The 22,187-nt window shown below is 42.6% G+C and overlaps 1 protein-coding gene across 2 annotated transcripts; it reads left to right on the top strand.

The window, feature by feature from the left end:
* The first annotated feature begins 3,033 nt into the window (after nt 1–3,033).
* On the top strand, nt 3,034–18,917 carry LOC149993957 (protein fantom-like). 2 transcript variants are annotated; one of them, XM_090259919.1, is made up of 7 exons: nt 3,034–3,089; nt 6,194–6,285; nt 7,886–8,030; nt 11,197–11,495; nt 14,600–14,693; nt 15,996–16,139; nt 18,662–18,917. In XM_090259919.1, the coding sequence occupies exons 2-7, from the start codon at nt 6,201–6,203 to the stop codon at nt 18,681–18,683; spliced, it is 789 nt and encodes a 262-aa protein (XP_090116045.1). In that variant the 5' UTR covers nt 3,034–3,089; nt 6,194–6,200; the 3' UTR covers nt 18,684–18,917. The 2 variants fall into 2 exon arrangements, with proteins under 2 accessions (XP_090116045.1, XP_090116046.1); XM_090259920.1 differs by lacking the exons at nt 11,197–11,495; nt 14,600–14,693; nt 15,996–16,139; nt 18,662–18,917 and having other exon boundaries at nt 7,886–8,037.
* The last annotated feature ends 3,270 nt before the right edge of the window (nt 18,918–22,187 follow it).

The raw sequence follows: 22,187 nt of genomic DNA, 5'->3' as shown, positions 1-22,187 counted from the left end.
TCTTGCTCAAATGTGGCCTAAGGTTCTAAAGGAAACAACGACATTCCCTCCTACATGGGATATGATATACCCGGAATGAACCTTCCTGCCTTCAGGGCCTGACAATGGGATGAAATACTCAAAATAAAACACCTGATAACAGGAACAACGATGCTTTTAATAACTGATCAGTGCTATTTTCTGATAATTGATCAGGAATGCTTTTCGAGGGAAGCTCTTGATCAAAAGAGGAAAAATATAAGTAATATAAATGGAGCCACTTTTAAAATAAGAACCAGAGCTGTCATACCAGAGTACCTAGCTTAGATGTAATGTTAAAAAGAGGAGTAGGCCCTGGCCAGGTAGCTTAGTTGGTTAGACCATCATCCCCAATATGCCAAGGTTGTGGGTTTTATCCCCTGTCAGAGCACATATAAGAATCAACCAATGAATGAATAAATAAGTGGAAAAACAAATCAGTGTTTCTTCCTCTCTTTTCCTCTCTCTCTAAAATCAATTTAAAAACAAAGAAATGGGAGATAATTGCTGGTATAATTTTAATCATGGAGACGATTTGGGGGTTGGCAGGAGGAACTCAGTAAAATCGACCCTCCCCAACATAACTTGGTTTCTCCCTTTCCTGGGGTCCCTTGCAGCTATAACCTTACTTCTAATATTTGTTAGCCAATTAGGAAAGGTAAATATAACTTAAATAAAAATGCTAATCTGATTTTGCCCACACCAAAAGATACTAAACTACACCTATATAATCCAGGAAACTGGGTGTATTTAAAAACCTGGAACTCAGAATCCCTACAAAATCAACTGAACCCAGTATGGACAGGTCCTCATTTGCTGTTATTAACAACTCATTCTTCCCTTAAACTAAAAAATGTAGCTTCCTGGATATATCACTCTTGAGTGAAGCTTGTTATTCTACCCAGTGAGAATAAAGAACCAGATCCACAGTACTCCTGTGGATCCCTGTCTGATCTCAAGCTGCTACAAGATAAGTAATGTCCAATAAGTCTGCTCTTACTCCTAACAGTTTTTTCTACATTCTGTCTCTTCATGAACTCCTGTTCTCAGGAATCGGAGAACCTAGGGGACCCTGAGACTTCATTAGTCAAGCAACCAGAGAATTCCATTCCTCTGACTCAAAGACTGCCTCCATTTATGTTCATCAGGAAGCAGTTACAGAAGTATGACCCTCATGCCCATTCCCTTAAGAATGAGGAATAAAAAAAATCTCAGGGGGGCATTCTTAAGACAGGACAAGGGGCTCAATGTCTGAGCCATTCTCACTAAATGTTATTCTTGCTAAATGTTAAAACACAGCACAGTGTTTTGTAGAGGCAGCAGTAATGGATGAGCTTGCCAGGAACCCAACCTGATCAAAGAAGACATCAACATGTAACTAACCAAATCTGGATACAAGCAAAGCTAAGCCTCCCTTCTGGGAGAGGAAGCTTTGGATGTGAATCCCGTTTCCTTTACTTGCTGCAAGTAAATAAAACTACCCAATGATGACCGCTTCTCATTCTCGAATAGAACACCCCAAGGTGGAGAACCCCTTTAGTCTGATAACAGAAAGGACTTTTAAGACAGCCAAAGTGGCTGACGGGGAGAGATCAAGGAGAGTGTCATGTCCAATGAAGCTGTAGAAGCAAGCAGTGCCCAGACCACGCAGGCCATGTTGTTCTGTCCTTATTCTAAGGGCCACAGGGAGTCATGGAAGATTTTTAAGTCGGTGGTTGGCAGAGGAGGGAGGGAGGAGATTAACATGATTAGATTTGCATTTTTAGAAGATCACACTCCACAATGTGAAAAAAGAGACTGTGGGAGAAGAGGAAGCAGGGGACAACAGAGTGTTAGGGTATAGAGTGTAGATCAATAAGAAGACTATTGTAACAGTCCATTAGAGATGACGATAGCTTGGTCCAAGGTGGAGATGGAAAAAAGGCGGACGGGTTACCAATATATTCAGACAAATAAATAGGACTTGATTTGGGGAATGAGAGAAAGGAAAACACTCAATTCTTCCGGGCCTCAAGTCTTCATCTGCGAAACAGGGCTGTTGATACTCCATCTGTATAAATATCTATCTTGCAATCTGCTGTGGTAAGAATATGAAATATAAATATTACGAACTTAACGCGAGCCTGACACGTAATAAATGCTATTTAAAAAATCGCTCTTGCTATTATTATTTTCATCCCACGGAATGGCAACAACTACTAGAGGCTGAATCCCAAAAGCAGACAATAGGATTGTAGGTAAATTTTCGTATCCGCTGTGCTGAAGACGTAGAACATTATCAACGGGCCACTGAGACAACTGTTCCAAATAAACACATCTGATCTCAGTCCTCAGGAATCATTAGCAAGGAGGAGGCACAGCTGGTATGATCACAGTCATCTGAGAGTCCAGTAAACTGAGGCACAAGGGTAGGTACAGATTTGCCCAAGGTATCAGGTGCAGAACAAGCAAACGGCTGTCTTCCGTTGCTGAGCTGATGCAACAGGACTAGGCCTGCATCCTGAGCGGCACGAATTTATAGCCCCCCGGATCCGTGGCTCCCTTGCTGAGAAGGCCCTTTCATGCGTTGGCTTCAGACCGCACGTCTGCTCGCCATCCAGCCAAGTCCTTCCGGTTCCCTGCCCCCAGCTACGCGTACACGAAAGATCCCAGACTCCGGAGGCCCCACATACCTTAGCTTCGCGTTCTCGTTCCTCGGCGGTCTGAGTCCGCTTCATGCTGCCGCTCCAACCTTCTTCGCCACGGCCACTCTTGTAGTCTCTCGCTCTGGACCCCGCCTCCTGCGTGTAGTTCTCTCGGCAACCTGCTCCCACCCACCGCCATTCTACCCGAGAGCCCCGTGAACTACCACTCCCAGGATGCACAGCGGCGACACCCGGAGCGCCTCGGGATTTAGAGCACTAGAATTTCCTAGGTCCACGACGCGGGGAGCTGGCGCGCTAAGGCCCGAGAAAACTACATTTCCCAGGAGACAGCGGGGCTGCCATGTTTTTCCCGTGCTTCTCTCGGCCGGCGGTGCGGCTCACCGGGCGCTATAGCAACGGCTGGCTGCCCGCGGGGAGAGAGTGGCGGTGAGTACTGTGGGGAGGAGAGGGCGATCGAGGTGGTCGGCTCCTTACTTGCAGCACCGCCCGGGGCCGTGGAGTCTGCTCGACGGCCTGGAGAGGGCCCTGGGGTTCTGATCGCGTGAAAAGTAGCCCAGCACGAGACAACCCCCCGCGCCCATCATCAGGCCTGAACCACAGCCCCCACGCCCAGCGCCTGTTCGAAAATTTAGATCCAGACCTAAACCCTACCTGATGAGAACTGATGCTAACCGCAGAGCTTCTCCAAGTCCTTCTTTAAGCAGAAGGTTCCATAAACACAGGTCGCTTATTTGACATGCGTTAGGAGTCGGTTCGTGCACCCTTCAGCCTCCCGAGTGGCCAATTATTTATTTCTAATGATCTGTTTCTCGTCTTATTACCCCTTTGCCTATTCACTGCACACAGGCAGGGACTTTGTTTACCATTTTGGTCTCAGTGCCAGATATTCATTTATTCATTCAACAAATATGATGTTGGTGCCCACCTTGTGGGAGGCACTGCGTGGGAGCAGCTGTGAACAGGGCAGATAACCCATCTCAAGATGGTCACTCATACTTTACTAGTGAAGACCAACGAACTAGTAATCAGCTAGAAAACAAAGAAAATAATTTCAGGGAGAGATGATTGCAGTAACGGAAATAAGCAGTGATGACACTGGGAGGAAAAGTGCATAGGATGGTCAGGGAAGCGATATTTGAGCTGAGCCCCAAAGAATGAGGATCCAGCAGAGGCCTCAGGCAAGGCAAGACCACCCTGGATTTGGGGAACCTAGAGGGAAGAGTGTGAGGGGAGCATAGTGAGCAAGGAGGGACAGCGTGAGATGGAGTTAAAGAGACCTTGGAGCATTACACAGGGTTTCTCAACCTCGTGAGCATTCTGGGCCAGATAACTGGTGTGATCCCTGTGCATTGCAGGGTGTCTAGCATCATCTCTGGTCTCTAAGATGCCAGGAACACTCCCGCTTCCGAGTAGCGACAATCAAAAATATAACTAGACAGCGGCTTCTTGGACGAGTGACCTCGGGGATGTTTCCTAAGCTGTGTCTGTTGCTTCATTTGTAAAGTAGGGATCATTTGAGTAACAACCTCACAAGGATACTGTGGGTAGCTGATTCATTCATATAAGCAGAGCACTTGGGAAAGTGCCTGGCACCTTTTAGTAAGCATTCAGTAACTAGTAACACCATCGTCATTGTTATTGTTATTCTTATGAAAGCTACCGTAACTCCACCATGGGAAAGTTACCTTTATACAAGCATCCTGTGTTGAAATTTATTGATAGTGAACTTCTCTGTAGCATTGTTTCCAAAAGAACTAGATGACCACCCAGGCACGTATCTGTTAGCTGTTTATGTCACAGCAAAATGCAATGGTTCCCAACCTGTGATGAGTTGTTATAAACATTGTGAACCCCCTCTCTAAAAGATATTGCGTATATGCATGAGCATACAAGACTTTCTACCCTGGCTGGTTTGGCTCAGTGGATTGAGCGTCGGCCTGCGAGCTAAGTGTCGCTGGTTCGATCTTCCAGTCAGGGCACATCAGAGAAGGAAAACTCTGACTCCAAAAAACCTCCGCTGCCTTGCGGCATACCTCTTCAGGGGAAAGGCTAAGGGAGTAAACCCCGACAGAAAATCCGGAGCCGGAGTCCCTAAGGCGGTTTGACGTTGTAGTCAACACCGGCAACTCCTGCGGCGCACCTGAAGCCAAGCTGTATTGACTCCGTCTTTCCCTTGGACCCTTCAGCTGCGAAGAGAGGGGGGGTCTGCTGCATGGGCAACAGCAGACCCTCCATATCACCCTGCCCAGGCTCTGTAGCTTCAGCTTCACTGGAGAGGACACTCCAGCGTCATCGCAAGATGTCGATTCAACACGGGAGGAGACAGATACCGTGTCACTCCCGAGTTGGACTGCACAGCCATTCTCGGCGGTGCAGATAGACTCTTAAGAAGCTACACCATCGTCTCTCGAGACGGACGGCTGCCGATACGATACGATACAAGACTTTCTAAACCATCTCTGGGTCCACACAGCCTGAAGCTCCAGGAACACCATCCATTCATGACAAGAATTTAGTGAATGGCTGCTCTGTTCCCAGCCCCGTGCCGGCCCCTGAGAATACGGAGGCAAAAAAAAAAAAACAATAAGCTTGCTGCCTTCTTGGACTTGACATTCTAGGACCAACATTTTAGAAATTGAGGTGTTTTCGCTGGCAATTTGCATTTGGCTTTCAGAGTAGATTAAAATGAAAACCCCTTTTTTTTTTTTAGCGTACTAGACATTGCATGGACCACTCACATCCACATCTGTAACTAAGCCACTGTGGTGCATCTCTGTAAAGAATAGAAACTCTGAAAATGCCAGAGTTTGCCAGACAGCCTTTATGTTGAAGGAGGAAGCCCCGGGACCCAGGCCTCATGACAACAAAGACAGGACACAGCAAAAACCAACCCATTTGGTGAACTGATACAACAACCTCTTCTGCAAAACTTGGAACTACTCACTCATTTGTGCATCAAGCTGAAAATTAATATTCAACTAATATTGGCATCCCAGGCAAATGTGCAAAATGCTTTTAATTTACTGTCTCACCCTTAGCATCACCCTGTGAAATAGGTATTGTATTCTTTTTTCCATTTTTAAATTAAAGAACTGAAACTCAGTGAGATTAGGTGACTCGACCAGCTACTAAGTAATAGAACAACCATTTGAGTCACGTTCCTGACTTGAGTTTTTTCCAAGATATCTGCTTGGAGGAAGGGATGATGGATGGAGAGGAAGTGTTTCTAAATTTAGGGGAATTTGTTTTTGTTTCAGATAGAGGACTAAGAGGAAGAGAGAAGGAAGAATGATAATCTTACCTCATTTCCTAAGCAAACTATAGGAAACATGCTGTTGAAAGGAACACTGTCTCCATAATTCAATATAGTATTACTTATAAAATAGCTTTCATCTTCTTCAAGCTGCACATGTGGGCAATAAGATGTCCATTAAAGTTCTGGTTCCTTATTCATTTTATTTGGTTCATTCCATCGCATAGTTAATGTTATAAGTTGGAAAGATTTTATTTGAATTTTCTTTTCTCCGCAGATAGGCCATGTCTGGTCCCACGGACGAGACAGCGGGAGACGTGCCTGTGAAAGATACAGGTCCAAACCTCTGTGGGGTGGGAGGGTTACAAGGTATGGCCAGCTGTTATTTATTACAGCTACGAACTTTGATCAGTAACTTCTTCACTTTTAATTTGAAATATTTTTGATATTTATACAAATGAAGCCATTGAAGGAACTATATAGCTCTTGATTGGACCAGACGAGAGGATGGAGTGTTTGGGACAACATATGGTATTTTACTGCATGCCTCAATTATCAACAGCTCATAGAAAACGTAAAATTCCCCTCTGTTCTGATAAAGAATCGTTATAAATCATCTTTTTAAAATTCCACACATCAGTAGAAACTACAGAGAGTATCAGGCCTCCAAACCGAATTGCCTGGCTTAAATCACACTCGCCATTAAAATGTTTCTTTATGTTTAAATTTCATATGGGAGGAAATGCCATATTTAAAATTATTTTGTCTTTCAAGTGGAGTCTCTCACCATGGTTTGTTTATCCAAGCGATATTGACTTGGAGTTATCAAATTAATATACATTAAAGGTTTCCTTTATGCTTTTATATCTTAGTGGTTGCGATAGATCTAAAAAGCATTTTCAAATTAAGAAAGGAAAGTACAGCCTAAAGGAACAGTGTGCAGTGTAGAGCTGTGTTTCCTCGTGCGTAGTGTGCCAGCCCTGCGGTCACGCCGCTGCGCTTGTCACTGAGAAGGCTGTGGTGTAAATAGAGTATATTCCACCAGGGCATCGTCATACACCTGTTAACCAGAAGAGCACAGGTGGTCGGTCACCTTGAGCCACCCCAGAAAGGTGACCAATGCATCGTTCATCGAAGAAGATAAATTTGCTTATACAGTTCTTATTGTTAAAAGTAAAAAATGTGTATGAGCCTTGCTTTAGACTTTTGGCAGAGTATCAGGGATCCAAATACAACTAACTTTTAAGTTTGCAAAGCCCTTTATTGGGATGAGATACTCTTAAGTTCCGTTCTTGCCCCCAGTCACCCGCCAAAGGGCTTTAATCTTGGTCCATTTGTTCTTTGTTTCTTTTGGAGGATCATTGAAAATCGACCAGCTTCACAGTGATATGGAAAATACCAAACGTAAGCATATGTAAAAAGTATTATACGCACATGCTAAAACGTATAAAAGTTGTTTTTTTTTTTTAATATTTAAGATAGATTACAGATAATTTATGAAGGGTTTTGTTTATTTGGTCTTACAAATTTTATAGTTTATTTTCTATAACCCAACACCCATAGCTCAGAAAAATATCCTTAATCATATTATGTTTACTAGATTACTGTTATAACTCTTTGTATAAAAAAAAAAAAACTTTTATAGTTTTTTTCAACATAGAGCATATAAATCAAAAAGCCTTTATTTCACCCAAATTCCAGCTTATATCTTAAAGAATGGTTATTTGAATACATTTTTGAATGATACTATTATTGTTCAGAGCCTTTAATATTGCATATAAAGTATTAAGAGCAACAGTTTTTATTCTCCCCTCTGATCAGTGATGTGATCAATGCTAATATTTTCTAAAGCAATCTTAATTGCAGGTCACAAAGGAAAAAATCTGGGATGAGTGCATCAGATTTTAGATTCATATTAACTGTTATCATTTTTAGAGACTATTTTAAGTAATCCTTGGCCTTTTCACAGAAACTTCAGCAACGCGAACAATGAGGTCTCACCAGGCTGTGTCACGGATCGGTCGGGAGGAGCTGGAAGACAGATTTCTGCGATTGCACGACGAGAACATTTTACTCAAGCAACATGCCCGCAAGCAAGAGGATAAGATTAAAAGGTTGTGATAAAAAGCTTTAAGCTTTTTTTCCTGACTCTGTAAAGTTTAGGGAATTTGCTTTTTTATAAACTTAATTGCAAACTCCACCTTGAATCCTTCTTGTAGCCAGGCAGGTTGTAAATAAATACAATTTTTTAAGAATGGAAACTCTTACAAACTAGAATAATAAACCCAAAAGATTATGAGTGTTTCTTATGCCTGAAGCCGCTATTTGAAAGGAAGAGCTAATAGTGCCTGAGTATATCATATCTATAAATAACTTTGGGTTTAATATTTATAGTTTAATAAGCAAATGGCCAAAGCATCTGTTTTTTTGAATGATTTTAAAATGAAAGTTTCAAAAAGCAATTATCTATGTTAATGTGTTAAAATGCATGTGTCCTTAAAATTTAGGGTTTACTAATGAAAACATGACTTGAATGTCTGGAACCTATTTAACTTTGCTCAAGTTAGTCTAGAATCTGCGTTTATTTCAGAGTCTCAACTGTTTCTGAAGAAACTGTCACTTTTGATTTGTGTGCAAAGATTTCTGCAGAGATAATTTCTGAAGAGTAGATCTTTAATTCTTTCTTGTTCAGCAACACTGGGACTGTCTTCGAAAAGGGGGGCATTAAAAACAAAAAATGCTTTCACATCTACAAGCGTGAACAGGTCTGGGTTCATAGGTGTGTTCTAGGTCCAATGGAAAGGGAAGACAGCCAGGAAAGAAGACAGGGTTTTTGTCTGCTTCAGATTTATTCCAAAGGGGTGATTTTAATTCAATTTCTACTCTGCAGACTCCGTCTTAATGCCCCCCTGACCTGCTGTGCAAGGGGCTTTTACTTCAAGTTGGGTTTTTGAGTTACAATAATGACTTTTCTCAGGACACATGACTCACCTGCCTGATTCCGTTCCTGACCAGTAACACACACATGTCAGCCTGTCAGAGTGAGGAATTTGGTCTCTCACCCCTAAACGATGCTTTTTCTTTGTAAGCGTAATTGCTCAGTAAAAGAATTGAATTCACAACCTTGACCTCATTAGTAATTTGTCCTAGCCAGAAAATATAAAGCAACTTAATAATGAGCCGTGTAGTTGAATGGAAAAAGGACTGGGCTAGGAGTCAAGTTGTGTGCATCTGTTCTATTTATCTCCCTGCCTGCAGCGCACGGTATGTTCAAGCCATGAACCTCCTGGGATTTTATTTTACTCAGATCTGAGAGTCGTGATCTAATGACCGTTGTGACCCAACGCTCTAAATTCCTTCTCAATGTCACACCACTGACAACACCTAGATATCTAGGTAAAAACCGCCTCTACATGTACCCTTAAGATGTAATTAGTGTCACGTTAGTAAAAATGTAGATTTGATGAACCACCTTTTCAAGTAAGTACTCAAACTTCACCTGATCACTTATGATTCACTAACATCATAAAGTAAATGCGGGAACAGTATTGCTGGTACTGGAGAAGGCGATGCAGTCTGATGTTCCGTGACAAAGCTTACGTGAGCGTCTTTGAAGGGTTGGCAAGCCACTCCACTGACGTCCTTTTCTTGCACTGCTTTTTCGTATTAAATCTGCCTTTTGTCTGTCCTGTTTATTTGTTTATTTGGTTTAACTCTGTGTCTTTCTTTTGAATGAAATCCTCTGTCTCTGTCAAAATCTTTCCGTAACAGATATTTAGGCTGGCATCTCACTTCGATGGCTGCCATTATTTCTAGGGATAAGCCATTGGGGGGGGGGGTGTGGCTCAGGATCCTATACTCCTTATCGGGCTCCGAAGAGTGCATGGCTCTGTGGGGCTATAATACCTGCCCAAAATCCCCGATGATATATCATTCCCTGGATTAGGTGGAAAAGGAACTAATCCATTGATTATTTTACTAGGGTGTTTGTGGTGCTCTTGGATCTTGGTCTTTATTATCCTGGATCCCTTATAAAGCATGTTTAATGGATGTGCCTCGAGGGAAAGAGAAAACAATCTTAACTGATTATGTTATGCGTAGCTCTCCCTGGTGCCGCATGCTGTGGGCCTAGAAGCCAGAAGTGTAGAGAAACATGTATTACTACTGCTTTTACAGAGGACTCCGCTTAGGGCAAAAAAAAAAAAAGGTTGTTCTGTGACATCCCAAAGCTATTAAGGATTTTTTTTTTTTTATTTCACTTTTGTTCTCTTAAGTAAAAGCTTCTGTCCATAACCATGCTAAAATAAAGCAAACCCCGTTTCAAGAAAAATGAAGTGAGTTTTTATTTTCAATCTCCTGTCTGGGTCTTTATAAAAATAGATTCACTATAAACTAGAGTCAGCTATTGAAGATGTGCGACCAATTTTGTAAAGTCTTGAACTTGTGTCTCTCATCAAAGCCACCTTTTCTTTCTTGTGCTGCCAAGATTTTTCCATTCACTGTCAGGCATGTTTTCTGTACGTGTATATTACATCACCCCCATGTGCCCTTTCTGTCTTTTGTTCTGTCTGACCAGTTTTTATCAAAACTTAAAAGAATCAAAGGTATAAACTCCTGAGATGTCAAAAGCCCAATTTATATGTAAACCTAAAGGTAGCATTAAAATAATACTTTCTGCATCTAATTATTTTCTGCCATTAAGCATGCATGTTTCTTGAGCACTAAGCAACATTTAATGGCACGCTGTGGTTTCTTTTGAATTTTTCATTGGGTTTTTTATATGTGTGTATCTCTGCAATCTTAACACTTTTATATGTGTTGTATGTCTTAATCTTAGAGAAACTGAAACAGTATATCACCTAAATGCTGCATAGTCTTAACACACTTTTCCAAAGTTTTAACTGACTGTGGCCTGCAGATAGAACCCACCACATCCACAATCTGTAGCTACATTTAAGTGCATACAGCATTCCTACATAAGGTCATGCGTTAAAAATTGCATTTGAGGAACATATGGAGTAAATATGTGTCCTCTCTTGACTAACCTTAAATGATAAGCCTTAGGAAACTGTTATTTGTCAGTGCTATAAAGCAGATTGTTGCGCGGTGGTTTCAATTATCATCAAAGGGTTCTTCACAGGCAGTAATAGTTACATCAAAACCTGAAATTTATTATTCAGGTTCTGCACTGAAGTCTTCACAGTGATTATGTTCCTTTCAACAGAATGCATTTTATGCTGACTTCTCACATTCCTTTTCATCTTTTTATTATTTCCCCAGAATGGCCACCAAGTTCATACGACTGGTTAATGACAAGAAACGATACGAGCGGGTTGGTGGCGGCCCCCAGCGGCTGGGACGGGACGTGGAAATGGAAGAAATGATGGAGCAGCTGCAAGAGAAAGTTCATGAGCTTGAAAGACAGAATGAAGTCCTCAAAAACAGACTCATTTCGGCCAAACAGCAACTTCAAGTCCAGGGTTACAGGCAAACGCCGTACCCTTCCGTGCAATCCCGTGTACACTCGGGGTGTAGAAAAGCGAGTGAAAATGCAGGCCCGCAGGACGGCCCCCGGAAAGGTAAACGGAAGCTTCCATGAACCCTAAACTTCAGTCTTTTAATAGGTCCTTGTACACACACACACACACACGCAGTTATATTTCTGTATTATTCATGTTTTTCAGTTTCTTTAGAAAGCGAAGAATCATTTTTGGACTGGCTTTTTGATAAAATCATTACTATTAACATGATCATTTTATTTAAGGTTCACTAGACACTCAAATTTGTTTCGTAAAACATGGAACATAACTGTTCATTCTAACCACTGTGAGACACGTATGGAACTACATAAAATATGGGTTGTTTCGTTTGAGTTGGTTTATTTATATTATGAAAGCAAATCGCCCTGATGCAGGCAAATGGGGAAACCAGCTAGTTTGCTTACATGTGATCACATTTAAGTTCTTCATTGAAAGACCTTTTATAAAATATGCAAAATGGTGTAAATCTTTCTCATCGTGTGGAGGCAGCATGCCAGGATACACATACTTAGGAGTTTAAAAGTTGGGTTCTTGCTCCTCTGCTTACTATCTGGGGACTTGGGACAAGTCTTCTAATCCTTCTGAACTTGAGTTGCCTTTACATGTAAAAAAGAAGCATTTAATCAAGTGATCATACGAGTCTCTCCATAAATTATCATAGGCCAATCACTTTCTTGATTTTGAAAATGAGTCCCCTAAAGCCTCCCCAGGTTACAAAACAATTCAGTTGCCTAGACAAGAGTCATTATAAAAAGAACCTAAATAGTTCCAACCAAGTCCCAACCCTCTCCACCCACAGACTAGCTGTATTTATAATGAAGCAAAAAGCCAGGAATTATTTTAGGTAACACATTTTTAATTTCAACTACTAGGAAAGGAAATCCAATTTTAACTCTAATTGATCTTCATTTGGAATCCATTTCACATAAAGACCAAACATTTTTAGGGACATAAAAAAAAAAAAAAAGAACAATGTAAAACTTTCATTTCAGTTCATTGAGAAAGAAAAAACACAGCCTATGAACAGAAAGGGAGATAAATTTGTTCTATTTTTTTTCTTCGAGCCAAAATGTTAACACTTGATTCTCTAGACAGCGTCCCTTTGAAGTCAGGGAGGCCTCCCCACACAGGCAGGAGGCAGCTGCGGGATGAAAGGGCTTGGCTGCCCCTCGCCAGGTGAGACCGGCGGCGGACGGAGCATAACCGAAGCCGTCACGATGAATTATGGGACAGAAAATGCACCCTGCCACTAACTAGCTTTTTACATGGCAGGCCGCACTTGACCCCTCAGGGCCTCGTTTTCCCCACCTGTGAAATGGAGCGTTAGCACCAGATTAGACGGGAGGCTAGGGGAGGGGAGCCCCACCGTTGTATCTTCCACCTTTAAAAGGTCCCTTGTCCGCTCTGCCCCTCAGTGCTGTCCCCTGCGACTGTCGTTGGGCCAGCTGGCCTCTAAGGTCTGCGGGTCTGTCAGACTGACACCGCCCCCATGTTTTAGATTGATTAGCACGCGAGCTAACAAGAGTGCTCTGAATTGCTATTTAAATGGAAGAGATTTGATGGGAGTCTCCCCCTATAGGAAAAAAAGAGAGAGAGAGCCACAGAACAGCAGAGTCTCTTTAAAATATGACGACTAGCTTGAACTTCTCCTTGAGCTTACACTCAGTCACTCAGACCTTCTTCACCCTTTGGTGCAGAGTCCGAGGCAGAAGCCGCACAGAGCCTTAGACAGCGCTACATACTGTCTCCACTGCTCTCCTTCTGAGTAAACCTACTGTAGTAATCACATTAGACTCTTCAGGTCCACGGTTGAGGCTGGGACTCGGCCAGGCCTGTCAGAAATAGTGCCGCCCCAGGCGGGGGGCTGGCGGCGGGGGGGTTGGCTGAGAACCCCAGACCCTCTCTGGCCCCGCCAGCCTTACCCGCAAACTGCTGTACAAATATGACCATTTTCTGCGTGTGCCTCATGGACATAAAGGATGAAAGTCCCGGCTCAAGGTGTGATCCCTGTAATGGAGAAACAATTCTCATTGTGAAGGACAAAGATTTTTATGACGTGCATATGTTTTAAAAGGTAATCATTGACAGCTCACCATGAGACCGTCGTTTAAAGGCATATCTTGAGTATAAATGGGTTTTTAAAATTCCACTAGTGGTGTGTAGTTTTTCCATGGTTTAGGTAGGAAATGCTTAAGAATGAGCATGACTGCCAAAATAATATAATTGGCAAATTTTAACACAGTAAACTATTTTAATGTTTAGGCGGATCCTCTTCTGGTCCTCAGGCTAGATTACAGAAAAAAAGGTGGAAGTTTTGGAAAGCGCAAATAATAGTGTCATTATTCTAATTAAAATTATGTTTAAAAAGTAAGCATTTCTAAAGAGACAGAATTTTTTTCTGTACCGTTATATCTGGGACTGTGTGCCATTAAAAACGAAATGGTAATAATTTACCTTAAACTCTTAATAATTTAATTGTGTCATATTTTATCCACCTTAAACTATAATAATTTAATTATCGTCTTAAGTGTAAACTACTTCATGTAATTAAAAGGATGTCTCATTTTTAACAATGGACCCAGGCTTTTAAAATTGCATGTAACTATCTTTATAAGAAAAGTTCTACTTTAAGTACAGCAGCAAAACGTTTTACTTTAAGCACTCCTGTTGATGATCTTTTCTCAAATTATCTTTGTTTATATATGGATTTTATTATTGGGGTGGAATAAACCAAAGTAAACATTTATCAAAAATACTAAAAGGAAAAAAAAAAAAATCAAGTTTGATTTTGAAACCTTTTTCCCATGCTTCAATTTATATTGTCAAGACCTGAACTGAAGACTTTGTTTCTTTCAGAAATTATTTCAGGAGTTTTAAATCTAAGTTGAATCATATTATTTCCAGGTAATTTAGTTTCCCCGGCAGAATGTGTTACGTGGGTCCTCCCTGCCGCTGTGTTCGGTTTCATGCCAGCCGGCGGCCGAGATGTGATAGTCCCGCCGGCCAGGTGGTTCTCACGCTCCGCACCAGAGAGTGCATGTCCCCGGGCACCTAACAAGTGTTACTGCATTACACATTTCCTTGCGATACCGAATCAAGGGTCCTCTTTTCTACCTTCTGTAATCTTATTAATTTACTTTTAGGTATTAGATTCCAAGATGTAGACGGAGATCAACCCACGCTTACAAAATATGGCAACAGTTTACTGGACGAAGCCAGAGGAGAAATAAGGCATTTGTATGTATTCTTTTTGTGGTCATTTCAGACCTTTGTTTCTTGATCTTTCTTTCTTTTTTTTTTTTCATTCCTCTCTTTTCTTTGTTTTAAACGAAATTAATTTACATGAAAATAATTTGCTGCCCCAAATTACAGCTAGATCTGTGCGATAAGAACATATTATTTTGAATGTTTCTATGAAAATGAAGAAAACAAACAATTTAACCAAGTGCGTCAATGGAAGTATTTATAGTATAGTCCTTTATTATAACTTTCCCCAAAGGAATGGCCTAAAGCGCGTCCATGTAGAATAGTATAAGCTTTAGAGGCAACATTTTTATTCTCAGGAAAAGTACAGGTAATATTTTGTAAATCCTGAATTAATTTGCCTTTTTCTGGTTAAAACTATTTGGAAGGAGTGGCTTAACAGTTATCAGCTACATATGGATTTCAGATTTTGTTGCACTCTGGTTCCCCAGTCCGGCATTCTTCATCATGCTATGGTTTCACAGAAGTTACGTCTGCCGCGTTTCGCTTACTTTTCCAGTTAATCAAAGCCTCATGGTTTCCGGGTCTGTGGGCCCCACAGATGGAGATAAGGTTCCCCCTTATCTACCACGGGCCTCCACCTAGAGCACCAGAAAGGACCAGTTCCTACCAGGACAGAAAGCACCAGGCAGAGTATCACGCTTTAGATGGTTGCTTAAGAGACCGATGCGCTTACATTTCTTTCTTTTGAATATTTTAAATACCAGATACAGTGGTGACGAAACTGTGAGAGAACAGAAACTACAAGACTACACCTAATCTTATTAACCTGTGAGTCAGCTGCAGAGCCAGGGGCACACACCAGCCAGCTCCCTGAGGCTCATTACCCTGGGTTCCTGCCAGACGAGGGGGAAAGAAACACATGCTAGACACCATTTAATTATATTCTGCAATTCTTCTGCCATTTCTCTCTGAAGTGCTGACTTGGGTGGTATAGGGAGATCTGCCCATGAAAGAACCGAGGCATAGAAATTAGCTGAAGAGGAACACGTGGGGAGTACACAGTAGGTGAACAGCTAATGCCTCGTGAACTGAGTCTAACACCAGCCCATTGCCCAGGACATTGTCTTAGAAAAAGGGGACCTCACATTGCTCCCTGCGCACCTCCACATCATCACCTTTCAGCAGCTGCTATTTTCCTGTGTGCAGAGGCACCTCCGCTACAATTTTTAATTTTGCTTGGTCTTTATTATGAAGAACTTTCTCGGTACCGATCTTAAATACTGCAGATATTTCTTCAAACTTCACATTCACGGGAAGGTTCTTTTATTTCAGAGAAGATGTTGTTCAGTCGCAGAGAGGCCAGATAGAAGAGTTAGAGCAGCTGGCTGAGGTCCTGAGAACGCAGTTGCGGAGGAAAGAAAATGAAATTGAGTTATCTCTTCTTCAGCTTCGAGAGCAGCAGGCTGCAGATCAAAGGTATGTTGGGACAGAAGTATCACTTCGATACGGTCCGAATTCGTTTAAAACACTTTACCATGTGTCCTAGAAGGTAAGTCCAGTCTGTTTAAAAATCGTGTTTGTACTTCACATTGTCCGCACAAGCCTGCCCTGGACCTGCTCACGGCCGTCAGCGGCTCTAGTCTGCGGGCAGCTCCCTTACCCGCTCGGCCTCATCTTGTGGGCCCCGCTCACTGGCCCCGTTTACCGAGACGGCAGGGAGTTCTAGCGCCGTGTGATTATTCCCGCCGGAGAAATACGTGCGACAGGGACGCAGCGGCTGCGGGCCCTGTGAGTAAGTCCGGGCTCAAGTTTGTTTCATCCTGAAAAGGTAGTCGGTTCCTTACAGTGGTACCAGCCGTTGTATTTTTTAGTCCCCAGAAGGTGTTAACTTCTCCTCCTATTCAGAGTTTGCATCAAATTCTGTCGATTGTTAGGGATGACAGAGGGCCCTTCGGTGGTCCCCTCGTGGCCTCTTCACTCTGCTGGGCCATAACGTGCGGCATTTCCTGCCCCGTCCTCCTCTGGGCTTTGGTTGTGGCTCCAAATGACTGCGCTCTCGTTGGGTGCTTTCCTGCTGCGTTTCCGAGAAGACTTCATGCGTTCTTCCTGCACATCCTCTTCCCTCTACGCTTTTCCCTTTCTGTTACTTGTCTTTATCCTTTAGGTTTGCTTGTTTTTTTACCCGGTATGCCAAAAAATAAAGAGAGCAGTATGTGGAAGCCCCATGTACCCCTCCCTCGGGTTTCACAGTTGTCAGCGTGTTGCCAGTCTTGTGCCATCCGTCCCTTCACCTTCATCTTCTTCAGCGACTTCGCCCCAGCCAGGTCGCACGTCATCTCCCCTGTAAGCACCTCCGTGTCCACCTCTCTCTGATGAGGAGTTCTCTTTTCATCTAACCACCGAGCCGTTATCACACGCAACGAAACCACGATTCCTCGCTGTCAGCCAATAACCAGTTCCTAGTCAAACTTCTCTGGAACTGGCTGTCACCTGTTTGAATTGAAGTCTGTCCGAGGCCTACACATTCCGTTTGTTGTATCTATTTTATTTCTCGCTTTTTTTTTTTTTTTAAGTCCGACCTAGATCCCTGTTGTGGCCTTTTCCAGTTTATGGGATATCATGCTCTTGTGCCTAGGCTCTTATTTAGAAAAACCAAGGACGATTTTCTAGTTTTTCACTGCAGAGCTTAATTCTTCTTTAACAAACTTACCCTACGAAGTACTGCTTGGAACAACCAAGAAACGATGCTCAATGAGAGACTTGTTTTTAAAAAACAAAGTAGGATTAAAAATATATGAAAATCTTTATATTTCGGAGTTTTAAAAGATTAGCACCGTCTCTTAATAGTTTCTGTTTCTAAAAAGTTATGTGTGAAATTAAATTATATCATGAAATTCTACATATCTAGGGACCTTTAAATATTGCTTTTAAGTGCAGAGCAAAAAAAAAAAGAATATCTTTGAGAAGTATATATAGATTCAGGGATATAATTTGAACCCTGGCTTTGAACCAGCTTGAATCCCAAGGAGTTATTCGTGTTCCCCCGAGAAGAACTGATGTAGACTTAGCCTTCTTGGGACATCAGCCCACGTTTCCTCGTGAGGGGCGGAGCTGAAGGACCCAACACCGAGCGTGGCGATCTCAGTGAACTGCCCACGGTCACGTCTGAGACACCACCTGAGTGTTAAAATCCTGCGCTTCAGCCAAGTCCAAGCTTGGAGCCCATCCCTAGCAGCTTCGCTCTCTCTGTCGCCGGGAGGGACGCTCTGCTTGCTGTACCCACTTCCAGAGGGGTGTGGTCATGTAGGAACTGGGGTGTTCAGAGTTCACTGAAAGGGAGATCCAGAAGCCCTTCAATCCTGGGGCCAGAACAGCACAAGACCCGAGTAATACACAGGTATACATGTTCTCTATACAAAATATTATCAGCAAGAGATACCAACATATTCACATGGAAGGGTTTGCCCTAAAAACGCAACTCCTGCCCTCCTCAGGGGGCTTTATTATTCACTCCATAGTGGTCTTTCTTTTTTCTTGTTTTTCTTTCTTCCTTTTCTTTTCATATAAAAAACTAGAAGACAAAATAAGAATTACACGTAAAGGCACTATTATTTGTCGAGGCCAAAGAAATAAGAAATAAGCCATTAGTACCCTACCTTACTGATTTTGTAAAATTGAAAATCCCATGTTATTTCCTTAGAAGGAAAGGTACTTGTAGTGAATGGCATATTGTTTCTTGAAATGCAGTTGTTGAAAAACTGAAGAAGTGACTTCAACTCAGGGGCCTCAAGTCTATTTTTTCTTATATGTTTACACATAGCTCCAAGTTTTACGGGAAACAGCAGTTTTTTTTTTATTTTTTATTTTTTTGAGACTAATGGAAAACTGTTGAAAAAAAATGTTGGGGAGAATATAAAACTTGGTATAATTTACTGTAGAGAAAAATTACAAAATGGAAAACATATTTGAACTTGTCTTTCACGGATACATTATTTCAGATTTGAAATTCTAGAAGCCTGATCTGCACGTTGGACCCCTTGTTCTCAGACATGAACCGAGCACAGTTGTAATCTTCAGAGTGCAGGGCTGGGTATTTACGGCAGAGAGCCTTTCCACAGAATATTACAGCAACTCTTCAGAGAATGTGTTTAATAGACCAGTTTGGTTTGGCATCGGCCTGACATAAACTTTTGGTTATCCAAAGCCCTTAATTGCTTTGAAGTAAAAAGCCCAGTGCTGCTCCTTTTTATTAAAATCGTGTTTTTTCTTGTTATTGTGGTCTATTTTGGAAGACTGAGCTGTGATTTTTGCATATGTTCTACATAATGCCTCATTAGCAAAAAATCTTGTATCATTTACAAGTAGCCTGAATGTCTGTGTTGTTTGGGACAAAAGTCCACATTAAAATTTAAACAACATAAAAATGCCCATTTTCTGCTTATTAAAAGGGCCGTCTTAAATTAAATGTGCAGCAGTAACCCGTGAACACATGTACGTGAACATTAAAATCAGAATGATTTTACCTTTTATTGACTTTTTCAACTCCAAAAATATTTATACTCTTAACCAAATGTGTAACTAGTTTGTACTGCGTTTCTTTTTTAAGTACATGTTAGGGTGTTTATCTTCTTAATTAAAACTCATGTAACTGCCATAACTTCCCAGCGGAGGAAATTTAACCCGTAAATGTTTCCGACGTCCCAGCTCGCCCTTTTCCCTTCGGTGAAGAGCAAACTGTCGAATCCTGGACCAGGCCTTTTGCAGCCCAGCCCTGCAACCTAAGACCGAGCTCGGCTCTCGGGCTCCCTTTTCCCCTCTGTGCACGGGCGCAGGGTGCCTTCCGGACACCCCTGCGTTCTTCCCCAGCTTTTCATTTTGAAAAATTGCCAACTGCAGGAGAGTTGTGCAGATAGCAGTGAGAACACACGTGCCTTTGGCCCCTCTGCGTATCTGCGAACGACACCAGCCTGTTCTGCACTCCGCGCGCTCATGCGCGCGCCCTCCTCCCTCCTCCCCTCGTCTCCCCACCCCCGTCATAGCCGAGACTTCAGTGCGTGTGTCACGTCCCCGTCCGTCTGTACCCTTGGAAGTGTCTTCTGGGAACCAGGACATCCTCCTACCTGACTACAGGGCAGCTGTCCCATTCAGGGCATTTCACAACAGGGGAGAGAGTGGCACCCTCGGACACCCGGTCCGTATTCACACTTCCCAGCAAAGCCCTTGGTAGCTATTTTACTGCAGGAGCGGTTCTTGTTTTGTTTGGATCTAGGGCCCCATCAAGGCTCAGGTGTTGTGTTTAACTGTCATGTCTTTTAGGGTCCCTGGATTTCAGAGCGGTCCCCGGTCTGCTGCAGCCCGTTGCTCGCTGTTTGCAGAAATGTTCCTCAATTTGGATTTCCCTGATTGCCCCGCCCCCTCATGTAGAGGGCACATCTGGTTCCCGGATGGAAGGGTAACTGGGGCCAGGGAGAACCATGCAAACATTATTATTACACAGGGAGGTGATCTGTCATTTTTTTACAAATATATTCACCAAGCTCTTACAGTTGTTTTGAATACCTTCGAATTTGCCCAATGAAAACTATCACTCACAGGCCACATTTTTTTTTATCCACGTGCTTTTTTTTTATTAATATTATGTCAGATTTTGTTGTGTGTGATGGCTTGACGTATTTTCCCAGCGCTTCATACAAACCACGGAAATTGTCACAGTTAATGGTAACTGGCCTGTGAGTGCAGGGAACGCCAGAACGGAGGGCCCTCTCGGGAAGGAGGCAGCTGAGGGCAGTGGGAAGGTGGGTCTCTTGGAGCTGGATTTGAGCGTGCGCCCCCTCACTGAAGGGCTCTGGCCAAGTGTGTGACTTCTCTTAGCCTCGGGCAGCCCCCTCAGCTCTGCTGCGAAGATCGAAATGGGTACGTGGTTCCCTGCCTTTCAGACAGCGGCCACTTGTATTCCCAGGGACCTTGTGTTTCCAACATTTCTTTTCTACTAAATAAGCAGTATTGATTTAATTAATTCTTTTTTTTTCATTCATTGAAGACTCTTATACCAACTATTGCGTCTCATGGTTGTGAAATGCCGTGTTATTCCTGAGTAGGTATAATTCCATCAAGAAGTAAAAATAATACAAAATCTTTCATTCGTTTTTGCAACAGAATGCCAATACATCTACATTTCCCACTGGGATTTTTTGATATATTGAACATAATTCGCAAACTCCTATTTCTAGTTGTAATCCATCAAGCCGGAGCCTCAAAATGGTTCCCTGTAGAAGATGAGCCAGGGTTTGGCTTCTTGCTGTCCCCACCTGGTCCCAAGGAGCCCGCCCCCAGCTGTCGGGAGAGTGGGAGACTCCGCCTCACCGCCCCCTCCATTTTTTTGTGGGCGTTAAGAGGAAGAAAATGCCGAGTTCTGATTTATATTTTGACCCAACACCACAAGAAAGGTATCACCCAGAGGCAAATAAACACAGACAGACAAATGCTTTCCTCTGTGTGGTCTTGGATCAGGAGCATCATGTTCACCTCTGAACTCAAGTAGCGGTCTTGAGCAAAGCCATTGCCTTTCAGATAGACTTTCATAGGCTCCTCTAGTGAAACGTACTCCATTTAATTTACTAGCATCCTTCTGTAATCCTGTTCGGTGGGGGCACTCCTAGTGATTGTTATCTCTGTATCCCTAACAAGAGCTATGAGTGACCTACATTCCCTTCAGCAATACACTTACAAGATGTCTCCACCATTTAAAAAATATATATATATATAGCTTTTAATCTTAAGGTGGTTTTCAACATTAGCTCCCAAATTTAGTCAGCTGAAACTTTTACTCAGAAAGAGCCTCTCTATTCTATCTCCTGAATATTTTACCTAACTGCTTTCCAGAACCTCGTTGCCCAGCTTCGGGACTCCAAAGCCTTCTCTTCTAAATGGTGTTAAGTACCACATCGTAACCTTTTTTGCGTCAAAAATGTCAAGAGGGTTGTTGAGCATCCCCAGTCCTTCCTGCTGCAGAGAATGAAATGTCTTCCGGGGGCGGGAGTGGGGGTGGCAGGAGTTGCGTGCCCGGGAAATGCAGTCGGAGAAACTCACCAGAGCACAGGTCGCTTCCCTCCCTCTGATCTCCTACCAGACGGTGCCTGAGACCCGTGACTCCGAGGCCTGACGCTCTGGATTGATCGGGGCACCCAGTAGCAGAGCGGCAGTCAGTGTTTTCCGGGCTCCCACTAGAAATGCCTTCTTCAGAGTTTATTGCTCGACTGTTTCAAATTATGAGAGGAACTTGGCACGTAGGTTGTTGAGCTGTGTTACTTTTTCAACATAGAATCTAATTTATTCAGTTTGTTTTTCATCTAGAGATGGGCCAACAAGCCTTTTCAGAGTTCGAGAAGGTTTTTATCATAATTCCAAATAACATGTCTGTTAAAACGAAAAAGGAAGAAACGAAACTGTATTTTCCAACTTAATTGTTCATTTTGTTTTCAGAACCCTCGTTGAGAAATTTATTTTTACCAAGAATTTAATTGC

This window comes from Furipterus horrens, unplaced genomic scaffold (genome assembly GCF_987537825.1).
Source record: "Furipterus horrens unplaced genomic scaffold, mFurHor1.1.pri manual_scaffold_13, whole genome shotgun sequence".
In the NCBI taxonomy this organism is placed as follows: Eukaryota; Metazoa; Chordata; class Mammalia; order Chiroptera; family Furipteridae; genus Furipterus; species Furipterus horrens.
This window is presented reverse-complemented; position numbering and strand designations above follow the sequence as displayed.

What these genes read in the sequence shown, in the direction of transcription:
- LOC149993957 (XM_090259919.1), top strand. Translation starts at nt 6,201, where the DNA reads ATGTCTGGTCCCACGGACGAGACAGCGGGAGACGTGCCTGTGAAAGAT. An exon ending in TGGGGTGGGAGGGTTACAAG is followed by an intron (nt 6,286 to 7,885) that starts GTATGGCCAGCT and finishes GCCTTTTCACAG; the next exon opens with AAACTTCAGCAACGCGAACA. An exon ending in CAAGAGGATAAGATTAAAAG is followed by an intron (nt 8,031 to 11,196) that starts GTTGTGATAAAA and finishes TTATTTCCCCAG; the next exon opens with AATGGCCACCAAGTTCATAC.